At 66.6% G+C, this 23699-nt stretch overlaps 2 protein-coding genes across 7 annotated transcripts in view; one reads left to right on the forward strand and one right to left on the reverse strand.

Moving 5' to 3' along the window:
- Window positions 1-9193, forward strand: part of LOC111156258 (polycystin 1, transient receptor potential channel interacting) — a 40815-nt gene extending 31622 nt beyond the window's left edge. For 2 of the 3 annotated variants that reach the window (XM_022517025.1, XM_022517024.1), the window contains exons 28-46: window positions 45-188; window positions 271-481; window positions 583-709; window positions 1363-1479; window positions 1579-1625; window positions 1874-2058; window positions 2169-2262; window positions 3964-4082; window positions 4171-4373; window positions 4452-4646; window positions 5006-5145; window positions 5510-5622; window positions 5803-5950; window positions 6028-6153; window positions 6407-6581; window positions 6700-6990; window positions 7099-7233; window positions 7312-7617; window positions 7713-9193. In XM_022517025.1, the coding sequence (XP_022372733.1) occupies window positions 45-188; window positions 271-481; window positions 583-709; window positions 1363-1479; window positions 1579-1625; window positions 1874-2058; window positions 2169-2262; window positions 3964-4082; window positions 4171-4373; window positions 4452-4646; window positions 5006-5145; window positions 5510-5622; window positions 5803-5950; window positions 6028-6153; window positions 6407-6581; window positions 6700-6990; window positions 7099-7233; window positions 7312-7617; window positions 7713-8180 (3344 nt within the window). In that variant the 3' untranslated portion in view covers window positions 8181-9193. Of the gene's footprint in view, window positions 1-44; window positions 189-270; window positions 482-582; window positions 710-1362; window positions 1486-1578; window positions 1626-1873; window positions 2059-2168; window positions 2263-3963; window positions 4083-4170; window positions 4374-4451; window positions 4647-5005; window positions 5146-5509; window positions 5623-5802; window positions 5951-6027; window positions 6154-6406; window positions 6582-6699; window positions 6991-7098; window positions 7234-7311; window positions 7618-7712 lie in introns of all 3 variants that reach the window. The other variant, XM_022517026.1, reaches the window with a different exon arrangement.
- Window positions 9194-9243: 50 nt separating this feature from the next.
- The window catches only part of LOC111156259 (TSC complex subunit 2), a 31806-nt gene continuing 17350 nt past the window's right edge, over window positions 9244-23699 (reverse strand). The window contains exons 20-42 of one of the 4 annotated variants that reach the window (XM_022517027.1): window positions 23107-23229; window positions 22557-22691; window positions 21751-21940; window positions 20845-20938; window positions 20562-20664; window positions 20225-20319; window positions 18944-19072; window positions 17455-17619; window positions 17051-17203; window positions 16839-16951; window positions 16171-16383; window positions 15046-15249; window positions 14454-14522; window positions 13107-13237; window positions 12171-12667; window positions 11881-11956; window positions 11538-11624; window positions 10625-10811; window positions 10198-10337; window positions 9886-9964; window positions 9722-9813; window positions 9532-9630; window positions 9244-9429 (exon numbers count right to left, since the gene is read on the reverse strand). In XM_022517027.1, coding sequence (XP_022372735.1) covers window positions 9259-9429; window positions 9532-9630; window positions 9722-9813; window positions 9886-9964; window positions 10198-10337; window positions 10625-10811; window positions 11538-11624; window positions 11881-11956; window positions 12171-12667; window positions 13107-13237; window positions 14454-14522; window positions 15046-15249; window positions 16171-16383; window positions 16839-16951; window positions 17051-17203; window positions 17455-17619; window positions 18944-19072; window positions 20225-20319; window positions 20562-20664; window positions 20845-20938; window positions 21751-21940; window positions 22557-22691; window positions 23107-23229 — 3345 coding nt within the window. In that variant the 3' untranslated portion in view covers window positions 9244-9258. Of the gene's footprint in view, window positions 9430-9531; window positions 9631-9721; window positions 9814-9885; window positions 9965-10197; window positions 10338-10624; window positions 10812-10876; window positions 11454-11537; window positions 11625-11880; window positions 11957-12170; window positions 12668-13106; window positions 13238-14453; window positions 14523-15045; window positions 15250-16170; window positions 16384-16838; window positions 16952-17050; window positions 17204-17454; window positions 17620-18943; window positions 19073-20224; window positions 20320-20561; window positions 20665-20844; window positions 20939-21750; window positions 21941-22556; window positions 22692-23106; window positions 23230-23699 lie in introns of those variants that run through there. The other 3 variants (XM_022517029.1, XM_022517028.1, XM_022517030.1) reach the window with 3 other exon arrangements.

The following is a 23699-nucleotide window of genomic DNA, read 5'->3' on the forward strand; positions in this document are numbered from 1 at the left end:
CCCCCCCCCCCCCCCCCCCCCCCCCCCCCCCCCCCCCCCCGCAGGGCTCAGCCCCGCCTGGTTCCTGCAGCACGTCATCGTCCGGGACCTGCAGACGGCGCGCAGCACCTTCTTCCTGGTCAACGAGTGGCTGTCGGTGGAGACTGAGGCCAACGGTGGCCTCGTGGAGAAGGAGGTGCTGGCAGCAAGTAAGGGCCCATCCCTGTCCCTGTGGCTGGAGGGGTGGCCCCGAGCCTCCAGCCCGCTGAAACCCGCCCGCCCTGTCCCCAGGTGAGGCGGCCCTGCGGCGGTCCCAGCGCCTGCTGGTGGCGGAGCTGCAGCGCGGCTTCTTCGACAAGCACATCTGGCTGTCCGTCTGGGACCGGCCGCCGCGCAGCCGCTTCACGCGCGTCCAGCGGGCCACCTGCTGCGTCCTCCTCGTCTGCCTCTTCCTGGGTGCCAATGCTGTGTGGTACGGGGTCGTGGGAGACGCTGCCCACAGGTGGGTGCTGTGCCGTGGGAGCCCGGGTGACCCCTCCTGCCTGACCCCTGCGCCCCTTCCAGCGTGTCCCAGCCGCGGTCTCCCTTCTCTCCTGCCCGCAGTGCCGGGCCCGTGTCCACTCGGATCCCGCTGAGCGCTGACACAGTGGCCGTGGGTCTGGTGTCCAGTGTGGTCGTCTACCCTGTCTACTTGGTCATCCTCTTCCTCTTCCGGATGTCCCGGAGCAAGGTGGGCTGAGAACTGTGGAGCTCCCGGGGGCGCGTGGGCTCGTCGGCAGGGAAGGTCAGCGAGGTCAGCGAGGCGGCCCGAGGACAGAAGCGCGGCGGGAGCCGGGCTCACAAACGGAGCCGAGGCCGCGAAGCTGATGGGATGCGGTGGGGGGGTGTCCCGTGACCAAGGGGAGATGGACAAATTCCCAAAAGGACGAGGCCCCAGACTGACTCAGAGGAAGTGGGAGACTGGGGCACCTGTCTGGCGAGGGGCTGGGGCAGCGACGAGACCTCCCGTGCAGACAAGGCCAGCCGGTTGCTCTGATGGCTCCCCTGCCGCACAGCCCTCGTGAACTGACCCATCCCGTCCCCCGCGGCCAGAGCCACACGGGCGCCTCACAAGACAAGGGAGGTACCGGGCGAGCAGCCGTGGCCACAGCCAGGGATGGAGGCTGGGAGTCTGGTGCGGTGACCGGCAGCAGCCCGGGGCCACGTGGGACCAGCCACGTTCACGGGCTCTGTAGCGGCAGGGGGCTCGCGGCTACCACGGTGGGTAGTGCAGACGCAGAACGCATGCATCATTCATTCTAGAACATTCTCTGGCACAGCCCCAGTCTAGCCCTGCTCAGGAGGCAGAGCTGCGTCCCGCTGACGGCCTGCCTCTTCCGGTAGGTGGCCGGGGGCGAGAGCCCCACCCCCGCAGGGCAGCCAGTCCTTGACATCGACAGCTACCTGGACCCGTCCGTGCTGGACAGCTCCTTGCTCAGCCTCCCCGGGCTGCGCGTGGAGGCGAGTGTGGTCCCAGGGGCCCTGCCTGGGCCGGGCGGGGGCGGGGGGTGCTGCCACCTCTGGGCGGCCCAGGTCTGAGTTCTCTGCACTTCTCAATAGGCCTTTGCGGGACAAATGAAAAGTGACTTCTCAGATGACTCTAAAAGGTAGGGGTCCACAGAGAAGACGTGAGCCTTGGTGCAGGCCCGCCACGCCCTGTGCACGCCTCGTGGCAGGTGTGTGGGCTCCATGGGCGTGTCGCGTGTCCTTGCTGGGTGTTCGCGGGCCCTAGGTGTGGCCACACGCTGTCTCAGCCGTGTTGCTGAGAAGCCTCGTGTGTGTGTGTGTGATGGGACTCAGGAGTGTGTGCACACGAGTCCCCTGGGCCCCCTTGTTTGGCCTCTGTCACCTGCAGCCTGACGTGCTGGCCGTCCAGCGAGGGCACGTTGCATTGGCCAGACTTGCTGAGTGACCCCTCCATCGTGGGCAGCACCCTGCAGCGGCTGGCCCGGGGCCACGTGGGCCGCATGCTGGGCTCAGAGGAGGACGGTCTGTCCCTGGTCAGCCCCTCCTCACCTGCCAAGTACTTCTCGGCCTCAGGTGAGCACGGGTCAGGAGGGGTGGCAACCCCATACTCTCCCCAACGAGGCTCCGAGCTGGGGGTCAGAGGGGCCCACACCCTCCCTGACGTGTTCTGCTCCTCCCTCTAGACGAGGACCTGATTCGGCAGATCCTCGCTGAAGGGGCCAGCAGTCTGGCCCCGACCCAGGACACTCAGGTTGAAAGGGATCTGCTCGCTGGCCTGTGAGTACCTGGCTCCTGGGGGTTAGGGGACGGGGGAGCCCAGGCCAAGAAGCCCTTTGGGGCTGGGCGATTTGTGAGCTCTGCGCCTTTCCCTGTGGGAGGGACCTCAGGGGTGGCCCAGCTGCAGGGGCAGGCCCTGCTGGTTTCCTAAACAGTCTTTTTGTTGTTTTGTTTGTTTTTGTGAAAGCTATTGGGAGTTTATATTTTTAACAGACTTTCTTGGTTTCTGGATGACTCATGTAAAATTACTGTATGCTTTTATTTCTCTGGTAATACCTATGTTCCTGTTTCTTTGAAGTCTCCTCAATTTTAAAGCAACCAAAAATGACTGAGTTGTAAACTGTCCCAGAACACAGAGAAAAGGGGAAAGTGTCTCGAATCCTTTTACAAAAACAGATAACTGTGACATGATTGCATTTTTATGAAGAAATTGCCAGTCGATTCAAAAGGTCTCTAACATGGGGAAATCCTGGGGCGGTAGTTCTAAGTGGAGCGGGCCGGCACCTCCAGCCCGAAGCCCCGCCTGCCTGCCCTGGCCCCGTGCTCACCCCCCTCCCCCGGCCCACTAGCGTGTGCGCATCAGCAGGTGGGGGGTCCGTGACTGCTGTCCTCAAACGGCGGTCTTTGCTCTCCTGCACTGTAGACTTTCGGGTGAGGCTGTGCGTCGTTGACGCCCCTCCTGCTCTATGACCCTGTCCCAAGGGGCGCCACATCTGCGTGTCGGACACGCACGTCCAGAGCAAGGACTGGTGATAGCAGGAGCTATGCTGGTCCCCGCGAGACGGGAACATAGACCCCTGCTCACTCGTATTACCTGCAAATAGCTCACCCTAGTTCTGTAATCAGAAAAGTCCGTTTCCAGGAGGAATCGGGTCACTGGCATTGGCTTACTGTCCTGGTGGTGACGTCCCACCTGCACAATCGGTAGCGCCTTCCGTACGGTAGAAGCCTCCCGAAGCCAGACGCACTGAGCGCGGCTCGGGGCAGGGGGCTGCTGGCAGCAGGGGGCGCACAGTCGTGTCTCGCATCCCGTCAGGGCTCAGCTCTGCGGAAGCCACGGCGGGTGTGCACACTTGCCCTCCGGAGGCACCTGTCACCCTCCTGCTTCCCGTTGCTCCCCTCTTCCCTGCTGGGGCAGCTCTGGAGCCAGCCAGGTCCGCCGGGCGCCGCGAGGGGCGCGCAGTTCTGCAGAGCGCTGTGCACTGTTGCCGAAAATCACTTGTCTTAGCTCGCAGAGCTGCATCAGAGCGCGGGAGGTGGAGGGCAAAGGTGGGGGCGGTGGAGTGCTTGCTGTCAGGTTTCAGGCCAAGTCGGGGTGCTGGTGGGAAGAGCAGGCCAGGGACAGGGCTTGGGGATGGGGCTGGACTCCGCCGTGGCGGTGCAGTGAGCACGGGCCGCGTCTTCTGCTTGTCCCACCGGGTGAGGACTGCGGCTCCTGGTGGAGGAAGCAGGAGGAGGGGGGGAGCCGGGAGACAGGCTGACGCGGGTTTGCAGCCTGAGTAGCCCGGCAGGTGTCGGGGCCCCTCCTCGGAGTAGCTGGCGGGGTTCCGAGCCTGGCACCCCACCCTCCCAGATGTGGGGCAGCGCCTTCCGACTCCACTGCCCGTGGGGGGCGGCTGCCCACCCCCATAGAGACTCAGGAGCTGGAGCCGCCTGCTGCCTCGACAGGTGAGTGCAAGCGCCCCCACTCCTGTGCTTCAGGTCCGGCGCCCCCGGGGAGAGGACAGAGCCGCTGGTGCTGCACAGGCTGGGAGAGAGGGGGCTGCCCAGCCCAGGTCTGACTTGGGAGCAGCCCCAGTCGGCAAAGCTCTCCCACACAGGTGTGTTCTGGGTCCCCGAGCTGCCCCCCCCCCCCCGCCGCCATCCCTGCCCGTGGGCTGCCTCTCACCGGTCTGTCTGCTCCCGTAGGGCTGGCGGACGGTCTGCAGAGGCGGCTGCTGCCAGCCTGGTGTGCACCCCTGGCCCACGGGCTCAGCCTGCTCTTCATGGCTGTGGCCGTGGGGGTCTCGGGCTGGGTGGGCGCCAGCTTCCCCCCTGGTGTGGGTGTGCTGTGGCTCCTGTCCAGCAGCTCTAGCTTCCTGGCCTCCTTCCTTGGCTGGGAGCCTATCAAGGTAAGTGGTGTGTGGGGGGCCCAGCGGCCAGCGTCCGGCACCAGCGGGCCCCTCTGATGCCCCCCACCCCCGACGCAGGTCCTGCTGGAAGCCCTGTACTTCTCGCTGGTGGTCAGGCGGCTCCATCCGGATGAGGGGGACACCCTGGTGGAGTGCCCCGCGGTGACTCCCGTGAGTGAGCGTGTGCCCCGCGTGAGGCCCCCCCATGGCTTCGCGCTCTTCCTGGCGAAGGAGGAAGCCCGGAAGGTCAAGAAGCTGCACGGGATGCTGAGGGTAAGCTCGGGCCCGGGGTCGGCACCTGCCCTGCTCCCCCGTAGCTGGGCCAGCACGTGTCTTCCCATACGTTCTCCTGTTGTTGAAAACCTCCCCCTTTCCCTTGGCTTCCCATGGAAGGCCCTTGGGACCCTCAGCCTCTTCTCTGGCCCAGCTCCACTGCCTCCTCCTGCCTGGTGTTGAGGGGCCTTGGGGTGGTCTCTGCCTCTGGCGAGACCATGTCTGCCCCCCACCGCGGGCGGGGCCCTGGCCACTGTCTGTGCTGCCTTCGTGGCACCAGGCCCCTCAGTTTGCTGGCCAGCTCTGTCACAGTGGGGCCGAGTGGGCTCAGCTGACCTCAGGGCCATCCTTGCCCCCAGAGCCTCCTGGTGTACATGCTCTTCCTGCTGGTGACTCTGCTGGCCAACCACGGGGATGCCTCATGCCACAGCCACGCGTACCGTTTGCAGAGTGCCATCAAACAGGAGCTGGGCAGCCGGGCCTTCCTGGCCATCACCCGGTACGGACACCCCCAAGTGCACCCACAGATGGGTCAGCCTGGCCAGGGAGCCGCTGATGCCAACCAGGTCCCATCTTCAAGCCTGGCCTTGGTCCAGCCCAGTCCCTGGGGGACATGGCAAGTGTCCTGGCACAATTCAGGTTGTTCCCCATGACACTGATAGCCCCACAACACTTACCTGCTCCAAGTACCAGGAGGCCAGGACGGACTCCGCGTCTTCCGCTTGTCCCACCGGGGGGCCCTGGCGGCCTGCTGCTGTCTGGGCCGGGGCAGCAGGAGCCACGCACTGGGGGCCTCTGACCTGCCTGCCCCGTGGGTGCAGGGAGCTGCAGGGTGGAGCGTGGGGCTCTCTCTCTGTGGGCAGGTCTGAGGAGTTCTGGCCATGGATGTCGCATGTGCTGCTCCCCTACGTCCACGGGAACCAGTCCAGCCCCGAGCTGGGGCCCCCGCGGCTGCGGCAGGTGCGGCTGCGCGAAGGTGAGCGGCTTCCGGCGACCTGGCTGAGCCCTTCTTCACCTGCTCCCCGCTGCTCTTCATCTGGCAGACCAAAGCCTCTGCCTTGTGGGCTCAGGGAGGGTGTGCGGTGCTCCCGTCGGGCCCAGCCCAGGCAGCCGGTCCGCGCTGAGCTCCTGGTCTCATGGTGCTCGTTCCTGGCAGCTCTCTGCCCGGACCCTCCCGACTCGGGGGTGCCCAAGTGCTTCACAGCCTCTGGCTCGTTCAGCACCAGCGACTACGGGGTTGGCTGGGGCAGCGCTGCCCGCAACGGCTCGGAGACGTGGGCCTACTCTGCGCCAGACCTGCTGGGGTGAGCGCAGAGGGCGCTCCCGGGGCTCCTGTGGGGGTGGGGGCAGGGCTGGCCCTGACACTGACCCTCGACAGCAGGGTCTGGTCCTGGGGCTACTGCGCTGTGTACGACAGCGGGGGCTACGTGCAGGAGCTGGGGCTGAGCCTGGAAGAGAGCCGCGCGCAACTGGGCTTCCTGCAGCTGCACAACTGGATCGACAACAGGTAGGGCTGGCTGAGCTCCCGCCACTCCCCACCCTCGTAACCCCCAGCCTGCGGCACCCCGCCCCGGCACCCCGGCTCCCACAGGCCCTCCTCCCACCGCCACCTTTGCGGCTCCCCATCCGTTGCTGACTCTCGCTGTCCCTGCGACCTCCACCTCCTCCCCGGCCCATGCGTCACCCGCCCCAGGAGCCCTTCCTCCCGGAAGGCTCCAGGTCTCCTGGTCTTCTCACCCCGCCCCCTTCCCGCCGCACAGGAGCCGTGCTGTGTTCGTGGAGCTCACGCGCTACAGCCCGGCCGTGGGGCTGCACGCCGCCGTCACGCTGCGCCTCGAGTTCCCTGCGGCCGGGCACGCGGTGACCGCCCTCAGCGTGCGGCCCTTCCCGCTACAGCGCCTGAGCGCCGGCCTCTCCCTGCCGCTGCTCACCTCGGTAGGTGCTGGCCCCGGCCCCGCCCGGCCCCGCCCCGCCCAGCCCCTTCCTTGCCCCGCCCCCGCTCCGGCCCCGCCCCTCAGCCCCGCCCCAGCCAGTCTCGGCTCCGCCCCCGCAGGTGAGCCTGCTGCTGTTCGCGCTGTACTTCTCCGTGGCCGAGGCGCGCCTGTGGCACCGCGTAGGGCGTGCCCGCGCGGTGCAGCCCGGGGCCTGGGCGCGGTGGCTGCTGGTGGCCCTGACGGCGGCCGCAGCGCTCGTGCGCCTGGCACAGCTGGGTGCCGCGGACCGCCAGTGGACCCGCTTCCTGCGCCGCCGCCCGCGCCGCTTCACCAGCTTCGAGCAGGTGGCGCAGCTGAGCGCCGCGGCTCGCGGTCTGGCCGCCTCGCTGCTCTTCCTGCTCCTGGTCAAGGTGAGGCCGGGGCCGGCGGCGGGCGTGCAGGCGCTGGCGGGGCTGGGCCGGCGATGCCCCCTTGATCCGTCGGTGCCCCCTTGATCCGTCGGTGCCCCTCACCCGCAGGCCGCGCAGCAGCTGCGCTTCGTGCGCCAGTGGTCGGTTTTCGGCAAGACGCTGTGCCGCGCCCTGCCTGAGCTCGCGGGCGCAGCCTTAGGCCTGGTGGCGCTCGCGGCGGCCTACACCCAGCTGGCCGTTCTGGTAGGTGACGGTGAGGCCGGCGGGGGAGAGTGGCGTTGCCGGGGACCCTCCCCTCACTCGCCGCTCCTCCCCCTGCAGCTGGTCTCCTCCTGCGTGGATTCCATTCGCAGCGCGGCGGGGGCCCTTCTGGTGCTGTGCCCTGGGTCTGGGGGTCCTGCCCTGTGCCCTACTGAATCCTGGCGCCTCTCCCCGCTGCTGTGCACGGGGCTCTGGGCCCTGCGGCTGTGGGGGGCCCTGAGGCTGGGGGCAGTTCTTCTGAGGTGGCGGTACCAGGCTCTTCGTGGGGAGCTCTACCGGCCGGCCTGGGAGCCGCAGGACTACGAGATGGTGGAGCTCTTCCTGCGCAGGCTGCGCCTCTGGATGGGCTTCAGCAAGGTTAAGGAGGTGGGTACGGCCCAGCGGGGGGGAGAGGGACGCACCCTGGGCCCAGGTGAGCCCAGGGTGCAGCCGGACTGACCGAGCCCCTGTGCCGCCCCCAGTTCCGCCATAAAGTCCGCTTCGAGGGGATGGAGCCGCTGCCTTCCCGCTCCTCCAGGGGCTCCAAGGCTTCCCCGGACGCACCCCCCCACAGCGGGGGCTCTGACACCTCCCGGCCCTCCACCTCCTCCAGCCAGCTGGACACGCTGAGTGGGGGCCTGGGCCGGCTGGGGCCACGGGGCGAGCCCGAGCCCTCACGCCTCCAGGCCGTCTTCGAGGCCCTCCTTACCCAGTTCGACCGACTCAACCAGGCCACAGAGGACGTCTACCGGCTGGAGCAGAGGCTACAGCACCTGCGGGGCCGCGGGAGCACCGGGCCCCCAGCCTCTCCTCCGCGCTGCGTCTCCTCAGACCCGCGGCCGGCCCTGCCCAGCCGTCTGGCCCGGGCCAGTAGAGGCATGGGCCTGGCTACTGGCCCCAGGAGGGCTTCCCTGTGGGCCAAGAACAAGGTCCACCCCAGCAGCACTTGACCCCGGGGCCCTGGGCTCACACCGTGCCCTAGCTGCGGCAGGCCTGTGGCTTCACTCCGGCTTCTGGAACAGAGCTGGAGCAGACACCGCTCAGTATTGACTTGTGCCGCCTTCGAGGTCTCGGGCCTGGCAGAAGAGCGGCACGAAGGTCCCCCAGGGAGGAGGCAGCGCTGTCTCCTCCCCGGGGGTCTCAGCACTTTAAAGAGGCCGTGTGGGCAGCCAGGACCCAGGGTCCCCTCCCCGGCTCCCCGTGGGAGGACACAGCAGTATTGGGCCGAGTACCCAGCCTCTGAGATGCTAATTTATTACGGGAGTCCTCAGGTACAGCGGGCTGTGCCCGGCCCCACCTCCTGGGCAGACATCTCCCCTTTGCTAAGGATCCAGGCTTCGGGGAGGGAACCTGCACCTCCCGCGGCCGTCCCCACTAAGTTATTACCTCTCCTGGCCCCTGCCGAGTGCCCTCCCCGTCCGCTGCCAACTGTGTGTCTATCGTCGGTAATTTATATGGGGTGAAAATGTGTATATTTTTGTATGTCGCTCTATTTTTCACTAAGGCCAAGGGACCCGCTGGCCGAAGCAGCCCGGTGCCCACTGTCGCCCACATTAAGGGGCCGCGGGCTTCCCTCCCCAGATGCCTGACCGGAGGCCAGGTCCAGCTGTGGAGGGGAGGCTTGTGAGAAAGGCCCAGTCCCTTTCTAGGCAGTTCTCTCCCTCCCCAGGGGCCTTGTTCTGTGCCTAAGGCTGGCAAGAAGGCAGGGCCCAGACCTGCTGGTGCCGGGTCTTGGGGAGGAGCAGGAGGAGGCAAGGACAGGGCGCTCCGGTGGAAGGAGCCCTCCCTGGGGGCTGGCTCCCGGGGCGGGGAAGGTGAGCCAGTGGCCGTGTGCGCAAGAGCACGTGTGTGGTGGTGTGGGTGGCCCCAGTGGCCCTGGACCCAGGCTGGGGGCATGGCCGGAGCTACACCCTTGGTCCCGGCCGCACCCGACAAAGTCAAATAAACCAGCAGGCTGACTGCATCTGCGTGTGGGCCGCCGGCGGGCGCCTCGGCTTTATTTCGCGTGCACACCCCCCACGCGCGGCCTCACACGAACTCCGTGAAGTCGTCCACCGCGGAGATGAGGCGCTTCCGCTGGCCTGTCTCGTACGCCGGCACGGGCTCCGCGGGCGCTGGAGCAGGGGCTTTGCCGTGGCCCGGGGTGTGCGTCTGCAGCAGGGGCAGGCTGGGGCTGGAGTACTGGGCTTCCTCTTGGATCTGCAGGAGATGGGAGCGTCAGCAGCAAACTCCCCCGCAGGGGGTCTACCCCCCAACCACCACCACCACCCGGTGGCCGCAGGGGGCCTGGGGTCCGCATACCCGGTGGCGGAGCCGCTTGATGTGGCGGAGCCTGGCAATCCACTTAGAAGGGTAGATGTCGGTGGGGTTGGAGCGGCTGTGATGCACCTGTGAGGCCATCTGGGGTGGGGTGCGGGGAGTGGTGAGCCCTCTTGGGGGGGGCACCTGTGGGCCCATCCCACCTGCCCCCTGGGCCGTCCCCTCAGCTCACGTTTGCGTGCAGAGCCATCTGACGGGCCACAAAAGGCAGGTTGCGGTCAGACACGATCTTGGCCACGCTGGTGTCCACGAGACCCTCCATGTCTGGGGAGAAATGGAGCTCAGACCAGGGCTCAGGGCCCCAAATGCCCCCCGGCCCCGCACCCCAGGGCTCACCTTTCCTGCACTGCAGGGACACCAGATTGCATTCGTAGTCCAGGGGTGTGATGATCACGTGGACAAAGTTGAACTGGCCCTGCCCGGACGACAGCAGAGGTCACCAGCCCCGAGGACCACTGTCTGCCACGTCCTCACTCAGCTCCGGCGGGCAGGAGGCTCGCTACCTGAGCCAGCCTGTGCCCCGCTTGCCGCCGCACACACCCCTCCTTCCCAGCGGACCTCGGGGCTCAGCCGCCTCCCCTCTTAGAACAACAGGACCCCACTGGGCTGTCCCCGCAGAGGCGTGTGCCCGGGCCCGCCCCCACTCACTCTGATGGTACCCAGCTTGAAGTCCTCGCCCGAGTCATTGTAGATGATGGACACGAAGTCGTTGCCCAGGTGGCGCTTCTTGTCACAGCGGTGCTTGTCCACATCTTTGGTGGGCATCAGAGTGGCAATGTGGAAGACCGCTGCGGGCAGACCGGCGGAGCTGAGCGGGCAGGCCCCCCGCGCCTCTCTCCAGAGGCACTTCTTGGCTTCCCCAGAGGCCCTCGGGGCCTGCCCGGCCGGCGGCACTGCACCCCTCTGCCCGAGCGCAGAGCTTCTAGAAGCAGAGCTGCCAGCCCCCTTGCCGCCTCCACGCCCAGATGCCTGAAGGCAGGCCCACGTGCCCCTGCCACGGCTCCCCACCCCCACCCTGCCGAGGCCCTCGACGGCCAACAGCAGCAACGGGCGATGGGGCGAGGAGGGCGCCTACCTTGCATGATGTCGTCATGCCAGCAGTAGGTGAACTGGCCGTCCTCCCCACACACGTCCAGGCCACCCAGGTACACCTTGTCTGGCTGACAGTCCTTGAGCTCGATGAGTTTGCCCAGGCCAGTGAGGAACTCCGTGTACCTGTACGAGCCGTGCTCGTTGGACAAGATGGCGAGCTCACTGTTGCTCTGTGGGCAGAGAGGAGCATGGTGGCACCCCTGTGTCCCGGCCTCCCCCTCCTGCATGTGTGTTTGGTCCTTGGTTCCATGGGACCTTCTGAACACAGCCAGAACCCTGGCACTCGGAATCCCAGCCCCAGTCCACAGACCTGCCCCTCGCAGGCCCACCAGCACCCGCCTTCCACCAGCTCTCCCACACGGCAGTCAGAGGGACACTGTGGACACTTAGGTCGAGTCCCCTCAGACCCTCTGCTCAGAAGCATTCACATCTGCCCACCTCCCTGGAAAGGAAAGTGCAGCTTCCTAACAGCCCACGAGGCTGTCCACGCCAGTGGCCCACGTGAGCCCTCCCCTTGACTTCCCTGCCCGACCTCCTGTTCCCTGCACAGGGGACATGGCACCAGCCACCAGCACCTGCCGTTCCCACACCAGACGCTCCCTTCCTCTCTTTCCCACACCTGGATGGCTGACACGACCACTGCCCTGCTCGCACGTGCCACCTTCTCCGCCGTGGAGTGCTTGGCACTCCCCTGGGCACCGCGAGCTCCCACGCTCACCTGTTACTCCCGCCGTGTCCCCGGCACCGGAGCAGTATCTGGCCCAGGGTTCTGTGAGCATGGGCCACGTGGCTGCTCGTGCAGTGACCGAGCTCTGTGACAGACAAGGATCCAGGCCCTAACCCCCACCCCAGGCGGGAAGGCCACACAGCTGCACCCTGGCACCCAGGAGCCTCACCTGGCCTTCTCCCACATAAAGGACGGCGATCTTGTGCGTGTCGTAGGACGGAATCTGGTCAAGAAGCTGCACTGACCGCTCGAAGGACTGTAGCCACAGAACCCTGCCTGAGCCTTGGGCGGAGGCCGTCCCCTGCCACCAGCCCCGCAGCCCCAGCTGCATGCTGACGCGGGCAGGGCTCTCCACACCCGGGTAGATCACCCCAGGGCGCCCCAGGGAGCTGAGGCTGTACCCGTGGCAGGCTGGGACCATGGGCTCCACTGCCGAGAGCCAGGGCAGCCCCAGGCGCCCCCCACTCGGGCTCGAGGGGGCCCCGTTGGGGAGATAAGGCGCGCCCACCCACCTCACTGGGGAGAAGGATGGGCTTGTTGGATTCGTCACCAAAGAACGGGGAATGGTAGAGCTGCAGGAACACAAAGCTGCAGGGCGAGAGACAGGGAAGGCCGGGTCAGGGTCACAGCCGGTACCGTCCACCACCGCACAAAGCAGCAGGCCTGAGCCTCTCTTGTGGCTCCAACCAGCCACAGGGCCGAGGCCACGTGGACCTGCAGCCCAGCCTGTGGCGGGGTCCCTCGGGCCCCACATCGTCCCGGAGACTGTGCAGCAGCTCCAGCCCGGGAGGGCAAGGCTCACCTGGGATTGATGCCGGGCACCTTCTCAGTATTGGAGGCCCCAGTTCTGCTCTTGAAGGCATCCCTCTCTACCCTCTTGCCTCTGCGTGACGGGGCCGAATCAGAGATGGTGTAGCCTCTGGGCCGCAGGCCACTGGGGGAGCGGGGGCAGCTGGAAGGCAAGGGACCCTCGGGCTGCGCGGGGCCCTGGACCTGGCTCTCTTCACCTGGAGCTGACCAGGAGGCACCTGTCCCGTCCAGGATCCCGGACTGGGACCGGGCCTTGGCCTCAGGGCTCAGCCGGCCAACATCAGTCTTGTCCCCAGGGCCCCCGAGGATGTCCTGTAGGGTCTGCAGCTCGGGCGAGGAGCTGGACTTGCTGAGGGGCTGGGAGGGCTGGAAGGGGAGCTCCGCAGAAGGCCGGGCGCCCTCGGAAGAGACGGCCCGCTCGATGGGGATCCCTCCGGCAGCGGCCTCCTCCGCGGGGAACCTCTCCTCTTGGCTAGAGCTTGAGGATGACTGCGGGAAGGAGCCACAGGACCTCCGTCAGGAGCTACCAGCACACCCACCCGGGGTTCACGTGGAGACGATGAAGCCCCCCCAGTCCCCAGTCAGGGCCACAGAGCCCCTCAACAGCAAGCGGCCGGTCCCACCCTCTCCCCCAGGACGGCACCCGCTGGTGAGCAGCAGAGCCCGGCACTCTCCAAACCAAAGGACACTAAAGACGAGCAGCTGCCACCCTGCAGGGCCTACTGGAAAACCCATGGTCCACGCGGAACAAACGTGGCAGGGCGGCTCGCCATTTCTCAGATGAGAAAACTACGTGCAAAAGACTCGCCAAAGTTCTGAACAAGTCCGTGTGCCGCTGAGCCCGGAGCGAGGCCCCACCCCCCCCCCCGAGCGCCCCCCTCCCACCCCCCGGGCCCCCCCGGCAGCTCCAGCGCCCCAAGGGACTCACCCTGCTGTAAGCCTCAGCGCGGCCGCCACGCCGGTCTGTGCCTAGTGTTGCCTCAAAGTCCTCCAACTCCGTGGGTTCCGTGGGCAAACGAGACTCGCTCAGACTCCCCTCCTCCGGAACCACTGCCGAGTCTGGGAGGACACAGACGGGGCTACTAGGTGCTGGCCCGGCCCCCGGAGCTCACGTGCCTGAGGTACGAGCCTCTCCCAGAGAGAGCACGGGGGGCCCCGCCAGAGCTTCACTCAAGGCCTGCCTCGCCTATGGCTCTAAGCTGCCCGCACCCCAAGTCAGCTGCAGGAGAGCACTCTGATGGGTGCGGTGCGGCCGACATCGGGCATCTCCAACAAAGGCTCCCAGGCTGGGGACGAGGGGGGCATACGGCCCCTGGGATCTGCATCCCAGGACCCCAAGAACCTGCCCCTGCTGCTCCAGCAAGGTGGACGGGCAAGGGCAGCACTGACCCCCGCCAGGGAGGAGCCCCGCCTCAGACGAGGCCTGAGCTCAGGAGGAACGGTGCGCCAGGGCCGGCTCCCAACAACAGGACGCCGGGCTTCCTCCCTGCCTGGACCCGAGGCGAAGCCGGACGCAGGAGGAAGCCCTGAGTGCGCACAGACGGGGAGCCCAACCCGGAAAGCAGAGACGCGCCTTCGGAGCCCAAGCCAAACTCGGGAGTCGGGAGTGCCGATGCCAGGATGCCCCAAAGCACCATTTCCTGTGCCAGTGTCAAGGCGGGGGTGGGGGTGACAAGCCATGGAGGGTTAGCACAGCCCGCGGCAGCACAGCGCTCGTGCACGTGCAGTCCGTCAGCCCCCCGCCAGGGCCCGTCTGCACACTGCGCTTTCTAAACCGGCTCTCGCGCACACACGGGGCTCAGGTGGGCCAGAGGGCCATGTGGGTCAAGCCCCTGCCCCCGCCAGGGCCCGGAGGTGATGGGCCAGCCCCCAACGAAAGACACACACAGCCCAGTTTGCGGGTCCAAGCCAATCAGACCACCAGAGGCCAGGGCACAGTCAGCCCGGCTGAGCCCCAGGGCCAGGCGGGCCCCGAAGACCGTCTGCAACTCAGCTGCTCACGTGACATCACCTCCCAAGGCCTGAAGAAGGAGCCGCGAGGGCCCGTCCGGCAGGGCACAGGGCAGAGGGGCCCACCGGCCAAGCACAGGCATCCTGCACAGACGTCCCCATGCGAGTCGGGGCCCTGCTCTGAAGGGGACGGGGCGGGGGGCGAGGAGCGACGTCGGCAGAGTCGCGGAGGGATGGCCGCACGAGGGACGGCGGGGGCAGCGAGGACGAGGCAGAGGGACGCTGTGCGGCAAACAGCGCCTTCCTTAGAGAGACGGGGGAATACCTGCCCAGGAAACGCCCCTGTGCAGCTGTGCTCGGCAACTGGACTGGCACAGCGAGGAGAGAGAGGCCACTGCAAGGAGACCGCGAGCGGCCAGTCAGCAGAAGGACAGACTACGCACAGTCGAGCAGAGAGGAAAGGCAGCGCTAGTCCCGCACAGAGCCCGAGCCTGGAGGGAGAGAGCGGAGGGCCAGCGGCATCCGGCCGGCCGCGGGCGGCTCACGGCCCACGCGGGCTCCCCCGGCTCTCTGTGCGGCTGTGGGGGGCGTCCGCAGCGCGGGGGGCGGCCCTCCTCCTCACCAGCGCAGCTCCCGGGCCTCCAAGTGCCACCTGTGGCCACGGGCAAGGCCAGAGGGAGCGCACTGGCCCCTCCGGGCGAGGGCACGAGCACACACAGGCAGGCTCGGGCTGGGCTCGGCGCATCCAATCCCAGACCCCAGCACACGTGCAGCTGCCCTGCTGGGCCCCGGGGCACGCCGAGGACGGTGCCGGGCACGGGGTCTGCAGGGCCGCACCACGTCTGCAGGCGGGGGTGGCAGCAAGGAGAGCTCGGGGAGCTGGCCAGGCGCACCCCCACCGGGATGGCGGCACTCACCCGTGTTGGATCGCGGGGGCGGGGGGGGCTTGGCGGAGCCCGCGGCCGGCACGGACAGCGACTTGTACAAGGCCGTGTCCCGACGTTCCTTGAAGCGCTCGGCGGCCATGAGCGCATTGGACAGCTCCTGCAGCGGCATGTTGTTGATGTCCGAGGAGAAGGGGCTCAGAGGGTTTTCCAGGCTCATCAGCCAGCTGGTGTTCCCTGGGGGGCGGGCAGCACCCGCGCACTGGTCACCCGCCGCACACGCAAGCAGGACGGTCCTCAGTGCACACCACTCTCCACCCCAGGGCAGCTTCCGTGCCCAGGCCGGGCTCTGCGGAGGCATCTCAAAGCCCCAGACCTCGCACAGAGAAGCCTGGGTGGGGGGCCTTCTGGGCTCTGTCCCTCTCCCACTAAGGCCCAGGAACCACCCCTGTGGTCAACCTTCCACACTGACTGTCCTCCAGTCCTGACCCACCGCCTCTTGCCCTGCCTGAGCCTCTGGTCTCCCACCTACTCCCTGCCTGTTCCCCCACGGGAGCCAGGACCCGCGCACGGCCCTTGTGCCCGCACTTGAGGCTCCTCAGGGCCTGCCATCCAGCCCCCTCCTGTCACTGCCCACCACGCTGTGCCCAAAACAGATCTCAGGCCCCGGGCCTTGGCCTAAATTCTTGCAATACCCATTATGGGCTCAATCGTGTCCCGTAAAATTCATCTGTCCAACACTCCCAGCCTCCAGCAGCTCAGAAAGCAGCTCATTAAGATAAAACAGAGCCACGCGGACGGCCCCTAAATCCCCAGGGCTCTCCCAAGAAGAGGAGACGCGACACAAACTCACAGGAGCGAACAGCCCTGCCGCCGTGACCTGGGACTCCAGGCTCCGGGTGTACCAGGCCCGTGTCTGCGGCTGACGCCCCCCCGGCCGCAGCGCTCTGTGAGGGAGGCCCTCCTGCTCGGGTGCCCAGATCGCCTCTTCGCCACTCCCCTCTGGGCACTAAGCTCAGAAGTCCCAGAGCAGGGGCTCCCTCGGCCCCACGTGCCTGCCACTCACTCCCGGGTACCTGGAGCCCTGGCAGGGGGTGGTTCCATGCTCACTGTGTGGTGGCAGCGGCCCCAGTGCGCTGAGCGCAGGCCCCTCCGTACCTGTGGGCCTCCGGACCAGGATCTCTGCCCAGCCCTGGGTCAGGAGGGGCACGTAGGCCGCCAGGCTCGTCTTCTCCTGTGCTGGGAACTGGGTGCCTGCTGACGCCCTCTCGGGTTTGCTGGCCGGTGCCATCTGTGCACCCGAGGAAGTGGGGCCACCTGTGAAGTGGGATGCTGGAGTGTCCAGGGCACCCACACGAAGGCCATGGCCCCCTGAGGAAGAGAAGGGCAAGAGTGCTGGTGACCGCCACCTGCCTACCGCACAGCCACCAGCCCAGAACCCGCTGCTCTCCCCAGGGCCCGGCGACCAGGGGTAGCTCAGCCCTCATAGGGTGTCAGCCTCAGTAGACCCGGGGCAGTAGGAGGGGCCCCCACAGCTGGACCACAGCTCATTCCTGCTGTAGCAAGAGAAACTCCAAGGGCGAGCTAAGCTGAGGACCAGAGCAGCCAAGGGCTCACAGCAAACACCGGCCACAAGGGACAGACCCGCGGCCACGAGGGGGCCCCAGGCCGGTTGTAGGAAGGCATGCCCCTTGCTACACAGCCGTGGCAAGGGCTCACAGAAACAACACTGCAGCTGTTCAAGCACTGAGACAAGCCTGAGGTCCACCACCTTGTCCCCCACGTTCCGGAGAGTCCTTGCGAGCGCGCGGACCCACGAGGCTCACCGGACATGGAGCGGACCCGGTCCCGGGCCCCGCGGCACACCTGCTGCCCAGCCTGGGACTCCAGCTTGGCCGGCGCCTCCTTGGTCTGTCTCACGTGCGCACCAGGGTCAGTGCTGAGAACAGAAGGATCCGTGCAGAGCGTAACCAAGGTGCCTGGACCCAGGACAGCCACCGCCAAGGACCGCCGGGCAGGGGACAGAAAGCGCCGGCACCTCAACTCTGGGCCTCCCGGCAGCTCTCCTGAGTCCAGGCCCAGCAGCGACCGGGTCCCGGTCCCCACGCTCGTTGTCACGGTGACAAGCTTGTTTCCCACCAGCCAGGTTTTGGTCCTGCCACCAGCCAGGAGGAACTCTCCCACAGGGGACCTGAGAGGACAACAGCATCAGCGACACCTCAGCTGCCAGGGGCTCTCGCAACAGGCGTCTTGGTTTCAAAGGTGTGCGGACTGCGGCGCGGGGGGCGTCAGAGGAGGGGCTACCACGCACAGGAGGCCTGGCCCGGGCGCGCCTGCACGAAGGAGCCCCGCAGCCTGGCCTGCGGCCACCGCTGCCCAGTGCGGTCACAGAAGCAGAGCCAGGCACTAGCCTCCCGCCCCGCCCCGGCGCCCAGCCCGCACCTCTTGGGAACCGCTGTGAAGTTGGAGAACACGTATCTGGCCATCATGTCCAGACACGTCTCCGTGAGCTCCAGATGGAGATTTTTCAAGTTGTCATCAGCCTGGGCCATTGAATTCTCGTCCGCAGACCCCAGACTGGCGCTGGTGAGGGACGTCTGGATCCTGCTGGAGGGAGGGGCCCCGGCAAGGTCAGGGGCTGGGCAGGGCGACTCCTCTCCCACCTGGGGCCAAAGCTCGAGGCATGCAAGTGCTGGGAGGGCCACCCCACAACCCCCCCCCACCGCCGGGGCGCACACCCAGTCGAGCCACCCCGTGGCAGACCGCACGGACACATCGACCCAGAGAGAGGAGGAGCAGGGCCTCACGGGAGAGACCCAGGCCCACTCGTCGGAGCAGAGGCTCAGGAGACAGGGTACAGACGAGACCGACGTCCCCTCACCGAAGCACAGGAGAGTTAGGGGACGGCGTGGTGGCGGACAGTTTAGTCATGCAGAGACACGAAGACCACAGACACACCGAGATTGCATTCTGCCCACAGGGCCTCCTCCCGATGACAGGGAGGGTCTGGGCTTTGTGTGCGGCTTGTCCCCCTCAACTCGGCCCCCCGGGGCTCCGCGCGCACCCAGCGACCAGGAGAAGAGGCTCGTGCAGGTTTAATTCTAATACGGAATTTCACAGCCCCTTTGCCAAGCTGGGCTTGTGCTAGAGTTCACGAGGAGAGAACCGACCGCCCCTGCTCCTGGGCCCCAAGTCAGAGCCCGCTGGGCAGAGGCCAGCCTGAGGCCAGAGCCCACGCCAGGCAGAGCTGAGAAGGTGGGTCTCCGAGCTTCGGACTCCCAGGCCTGAGGGGCTTCCTGGGGAGGAGACAGCCCCCCGCCCAGCTCAGTGCAGCCTGGCCTGGTCGGCGCGAAGCAGTGACCCCCAGAGCCCGCGCCTGCACTCACACACCCAGGCAGGGAGAAGTGACCACGGCCGCGCCCGCACGCCCACTGCTCCGTACACAGCCCCGCGCTCCCTTCTGGCTACGACAGGAAGCAATCCTCCGCGAGAAGAAAGCTCAAGGCTACAGTCCACCACTTGCAAGCGTAGGAAAGCCGAACCCTAAACGTGTTTCCCACCCAGCCTGCACGGGCGCCACTCGATTCCGCGAAGAACCCTTACCTCCGGGGCCAGCCCCGTGGGCAGCGGCCACCGGGCTCTCTCAGAGCTACGGCCCAGCTCCAGGCTCTGAGCCAAGCCTCTGAGCACGCTGTGTAGCCCACCCGGGCTCCGCCAGGGCGCGGGGACAGAATGCAACCTTTCCACCCGCCCCTCCCAGCTCCCCCAGACCGAAGGCTGCCCACCCACCCCCGGGGCTTTCTTCCGGCTCGGCCAGGGAGGGCGTGGGCAGGCAACGAGCTCATGCAAGCAGCCCCATGCACCGCCACCCGGGCGCCCCGCCCGCCGCAGCCCCCCGCCGGCCGCAGCCCCCCGCCCGCCGCACCACTACCTGCGGACCACATGCTCTGACACACTGATGCTGCGGCACCGGAAGGCCTCTGTGGCAGAGCTCTCCTTGCGTTCTTTCACGGGTGGAGAGTTAGTCAAGCCTTGTTTGGGGGTTCTGGCTATCCTCAAACTACCAGGACAGGAAGGAGGGCCCGAGCCCCAGAGAGCCCAGCTCCCGGAAGGGGAGAACAAGCCATTGGAGGGATGAGGAGGAAAGGTCACAGGCCACAGGGTCAGGATGGAGAGCCCGCGGGTGAGATGAACAAAAAACCATGCCAGAGGCCAGTTGGCAGGGGGAAGAAACAGAAAACAAAAAAGCATGAAAATACATCTCATACACATGACTAAGAAAAAGTCAGGTTTCACGCACGGAACCAAAACGAAGAACATTAGCACAAATTGAACACGTATGGAGCGCGATGCGCGGCAGGTTCCAGGCTGTGCTGACCAGGAGCCCCGCCCACCCCGCTCAGGGGCCAGGACGCCCTGAGGCCCTGGAGGTCACCGCTCAAAGGGCTGGTTCTCAGCTCGGGGCCCCTGGCGCTCAGCTACTGGGAGCTGGAGAAGCCAGCTTTGGACTGTAGGTCGCACTGACCTGGTCATTCTGGAAAATGCCGTATCTCCACCAAAGGAGAACTGCAAAGCTTAGGTGGGAAGGCGGGCACAGAAAGAGGAGTTGCGGCTCGTATGAGATGCAAACAAGACATGAGGCCTAGCACAGCTCTCTCGGACCTGGCAAAGCAGCTGTGATGGTCCAGAGGGGCGTGGCCCCTGGTCAGCAAGGGTGGAGAGCAAGCTCAGGAGGACAGGCAGCCTCGGCCCGAGGCTGGGCTAGCCACTGGGCCCGGAGCTCCTCCCTAGCCAGGCCCGGGATCTGGCTTCTCCAGAGCCACTGCAGTCCTCACGGAACCCTCAGCCCATCCAGTGGAGTCAAGCTAGCACCCCAATTCCCAGCTCTGTGTGTCTGCCCTCGGGTCTCAGGCAAGCCAGGCCTGGCCACAGCCCAGCACACAGGCTCTGCAATACCATGGGCCGCGGGGGCCGGCTGGGTGGGGACAGCAGCTCCTCCAGCTATGTGAGCGTGTAAAGGGCCTTTTCAGGCTCTACGCCAGGACCCCCTGGCACCCAGCACGGTCTGCACAGGGACACCCCCCAGCCACTTCTCAGGGCCTCTGGCTGGCCACAGGGCGGCAGGCCAGCCCAGACCCTGTGTGCGCCATCGGTCACAGGTCACGCTTGCAAACCCGCCCCGCTGTGCCCCATTCCCACCGCAGGCCCGCACCTCTTGGGCCTCTCGTTGAGGCTGGTGCTTCGCGCTCTGAAGCTGTCCTTCTCGGGGGTGTCGTCAAAGGACAGGAGGACGTTGGAGCGCAGGCCCTAGCAGAGTGGAGCAGACCTGAGCCATCAGCCACTGGGGACTGAACCCTGTGTTTCTTCCCTCCAGGAGCCTGGGCTCCACACCTGCAGGGCGCTGGGTCCTGGCAGGCTGTGGGCGGCAAGCACAGCCCCCCAATGACGCCCACCTCTCACTCCCTGTCCGTCTCCCTGCTCTGGCCGCCGGACAGCCAACGGCGAAGCAGGTCCCACCTCGACAACGGGTTTGGGCTCCGCTGGCCTACCTTAGTGATAAAGGGAACAAAATCCTTCCGGAAGGGCAGGCGGCATCTAATGAACCACATGGCTATGACGTGATGAGCCAGGCACACGATGTACTGATTAAACCTGTAAGGAGAAAGAGAAGGACTGCGGCTCTGCTGGGGCCCCAAAGCCGATGGGGCCGGGGCCGGGGCCGGGGCCGAGCATGAAAGCGAGGCCCTAATGCCACAGGCCCGTCCGAGGTGAAGGACCGGCACGGCTCTCGGCTGGCCCAGGCCACGGCAGGAGGCACGGGCCGGCACTCACTTGGAGGGATTGGTGTAAGGCAGGGAGATGGCGAAGACGCTCGCGTACTGCTCTGCCGCGAAGTTCCTGTAGAGGTGAGGCAGCCTGGCCAGAGCTGCGAGGGCAGGACACACGGGTGAGGGGGCGCAAGTGGGCGGGAGAGGCAAAGACCCACCCCACCGTCACCAGGAACCTGTGCTATCTCCTGACCTCAGAGGGCTGCAAAGGACTGAAGGTCACAGCCCCGTGAACGCAACCGTCCCTTTCCCCCTGGTTCTCTATTTCAAGAGCTCGTAAACTGGTCCCCAAGGCAAAACCTCGCCAGCAGCCTACGGTCGTGGGACCCCCGAGCTAGATGCGGCTTCTGCATCCTTAGAAGGCTGTGAACAGAAAAACATCCAGCAAAGGGCCCACGTGTCCCTTTGCATATGTGCTGGTGGCCCTGCTCTTTTCCTGTCACTTCCCTGCTGAGGGCTAGACACACACTCGGGTACCAGGAACGAGGCAGTGAGCGGGCACCCTGAGCCCCAGGAAAACCCGTCCAAGCTGCGGTATATGCCCTGAGGGGAAGCGCCACAAGGCTGTGAGAGCCGGGCTGAGGACAGACACCCACGTCCCTCAAGACAGGCTTCTGTGCCGTTTAAACCGACACTGAGGGTTAGAGTGGCATAGGCCGCTCGAAGGCCGAGAAAGAAAGCATTCAAGGCTCGGGCAGGAGGCGCGAAGGCCCTGAGACCAGAAAGGATGGCACAGCCCACATGCTCTGTGGAGACAGCACGCCCAGGCATCTCCCTAGAGAGGTCACGAGACGAGGTCAGCGAAGTCGGCATACGTGACAGCCGCGACCCTGAGGATCTACTCCACCACGCACACGTGCACACACGCACGCCCGTGTGCACACAGACACGCACAGAGCCACACACTCACTTGACAGGAACTCGAGAAGTGGAACGGCCATGCTGGCCGTGGCCGAGATATGTGTGAGCTTCACGACCAGCACGGGAAGCGCCTTGATGATGATGTCCGGCATCTCTACGCTGCAGATGGCCAGCGCCACCACGCACTGGCTGGCACAGCGGTAGATCAGGCCTTGCTCCAGGCAGTACACCATCTCCCGCTGTGGGACAGAGCAGGCGCCTCAGACCCAGCCCGCCGCACCCCAGCCCTGCCCGCACGCTGCTCTCCCCTTGCCAACTCTAGGATGTTCTACAGGGGACGAGACCAAGACTCAGGAAGGTTACTACCTCGTCCCAGGTCCCTGAGCCCCAAACCAGTGCGGCACCAGGAGCCGAGCTGTCCTGATGAGACTGGACAGTGGGCTTCTCTGGTCAGGGGCTTCCTGATACTTCCCAGCCACCAACACCGGCCAGGCCCCCTGGCGCCTCAGCCCACCCTGGAGACAGGACTCCCTAGGCCCATGACCCCTTTGGTTATGGGAACCCCCCCACCAACTGGTTGGCCTTATGACAGGGGAGGTTCTGCCTAACACAACAAGGCCACCAGGCCCACTGAACTCCGGGCAGCTTCCCGCGTGAACAAAGCACCCCCGCGCCCCACGGGAGACCAGGGCAGCGCGCGGCTCAGGGCCCCACGGGGGACTTGTGCTTCCCGGAGCCAGCCCCACCCCCACAGGTGTTCCCTGCCCCACCCCCGACCCGGGCGGCACGTCAGGCCCGTCCCGCTGAGGCCAACACCCCACGGAGCAGCCCCGCTGTCCCTCTCCCGCCTCGTACCTGTCTGGTTTTGTCCAAGTAGTTGTGGTACGAGATGAGCGCTGTCAGCACGGGAACCACCGCCAGATGCAGGTCAGTTCTGGAGAAGCCTTCCGGGGTGCCTCGGAGCCGCTCCAGGGTCCTGGGACCTGAAAGCTGAAGGCCGAGGCTTGGGCAACAGCCTGCATGTCAGTGAGGCTTGGGCGACCCACTGGGTGGCCGAGAGCCCGGGGGCCTTCCTACTCTCTCTCTGGCCGAAGGTCTGCCTTTTCAGACCCATAGGAGCGCCCACTGGCCAGGGACAGACCCGAGACGGACGCGCCTGACCCAGGAAGCCCAGTGAGGAAGGCGAAGGAGAGGAGTCAAGCCAGCACACGGGGAGGGCGAGCCGGAGCCCTGCACGGAGGCCTCCGAATGGGGAAGGGAGGACAGGGCCCCAGGGGCACGATCTGCCTCCCAGCGGGACTGCCCTCTCCCGTGTCCGCACGTGACCTGCCTGCCTGGGCTGGGGGGTTGGGGGGGCCGGGGCGGGAAGGCGCGGGTGGCGGCCCCACGGTGTGGGCGGCCTTACCATGGAGCAGAGGGCGGCGGACAGCTGGTCGACGCTGCACGGAGACGTGAAGATGAGCACCTTGTAGCGCAGGGACTCGGGCAGCTTGCCCAGCACGAGCTTCAGCACCTTCCAGTCCGCCTCCTGCCGGGGGAGCGGCCCCTCAGCCAAAGTGCTGTCGGCAGCCTGGCAGCTGCGTGGCCCCCCCGGCCCCCCCGTCCCCGCAGGAGCACGTGCTCCTCCGAGGAAGTGCCCTGTGGCACGACGGTGGCGCCCTCCAGACACCAAGCTGAGCAGGAGGCCCAGGCCCGGTGGCACCGCCTCTCACCCTGAGCTGGACCTGGACTCCCCACACCGGCCCTGCCCTCCCCGGGCGCCCGACGGGGACCCCCAGGCCACCTGCCCGGGACGCCGTAGCCACGAGCCCTGACTGAGGCCCGTCCAGAGCACCACGAATGTGTATTGAATAAAAGACCTGTATCTCAAAAGGAAAAGCAGCATGTATTCCAAAATAATCCACAAGCCCGGGGACCCACTCTGGAACCAAAATCCACTGAGGGCCACAGCGATGAGGAAGACATGGTTGTGGCCACCGTGGACCTTCTCTGGCCAGC

The sequence above is a fragment of the Enhydra lutris genome, unplaced genomic scaffold (genome assembly GCF_002288905.1).
Source record: "Enhydra lutris kenyoni isolate GAN:26980312 unplaced genomic scaffold, ASM228890v2 scaffoldscaffold45, whole genome shotgun sequence".
Lineage (NCBI taxonomy): Eukaryota > Metazoa > Chordata > Mammalia > Carnivora > Mustelidae > Enhydra > Enhydra lutris.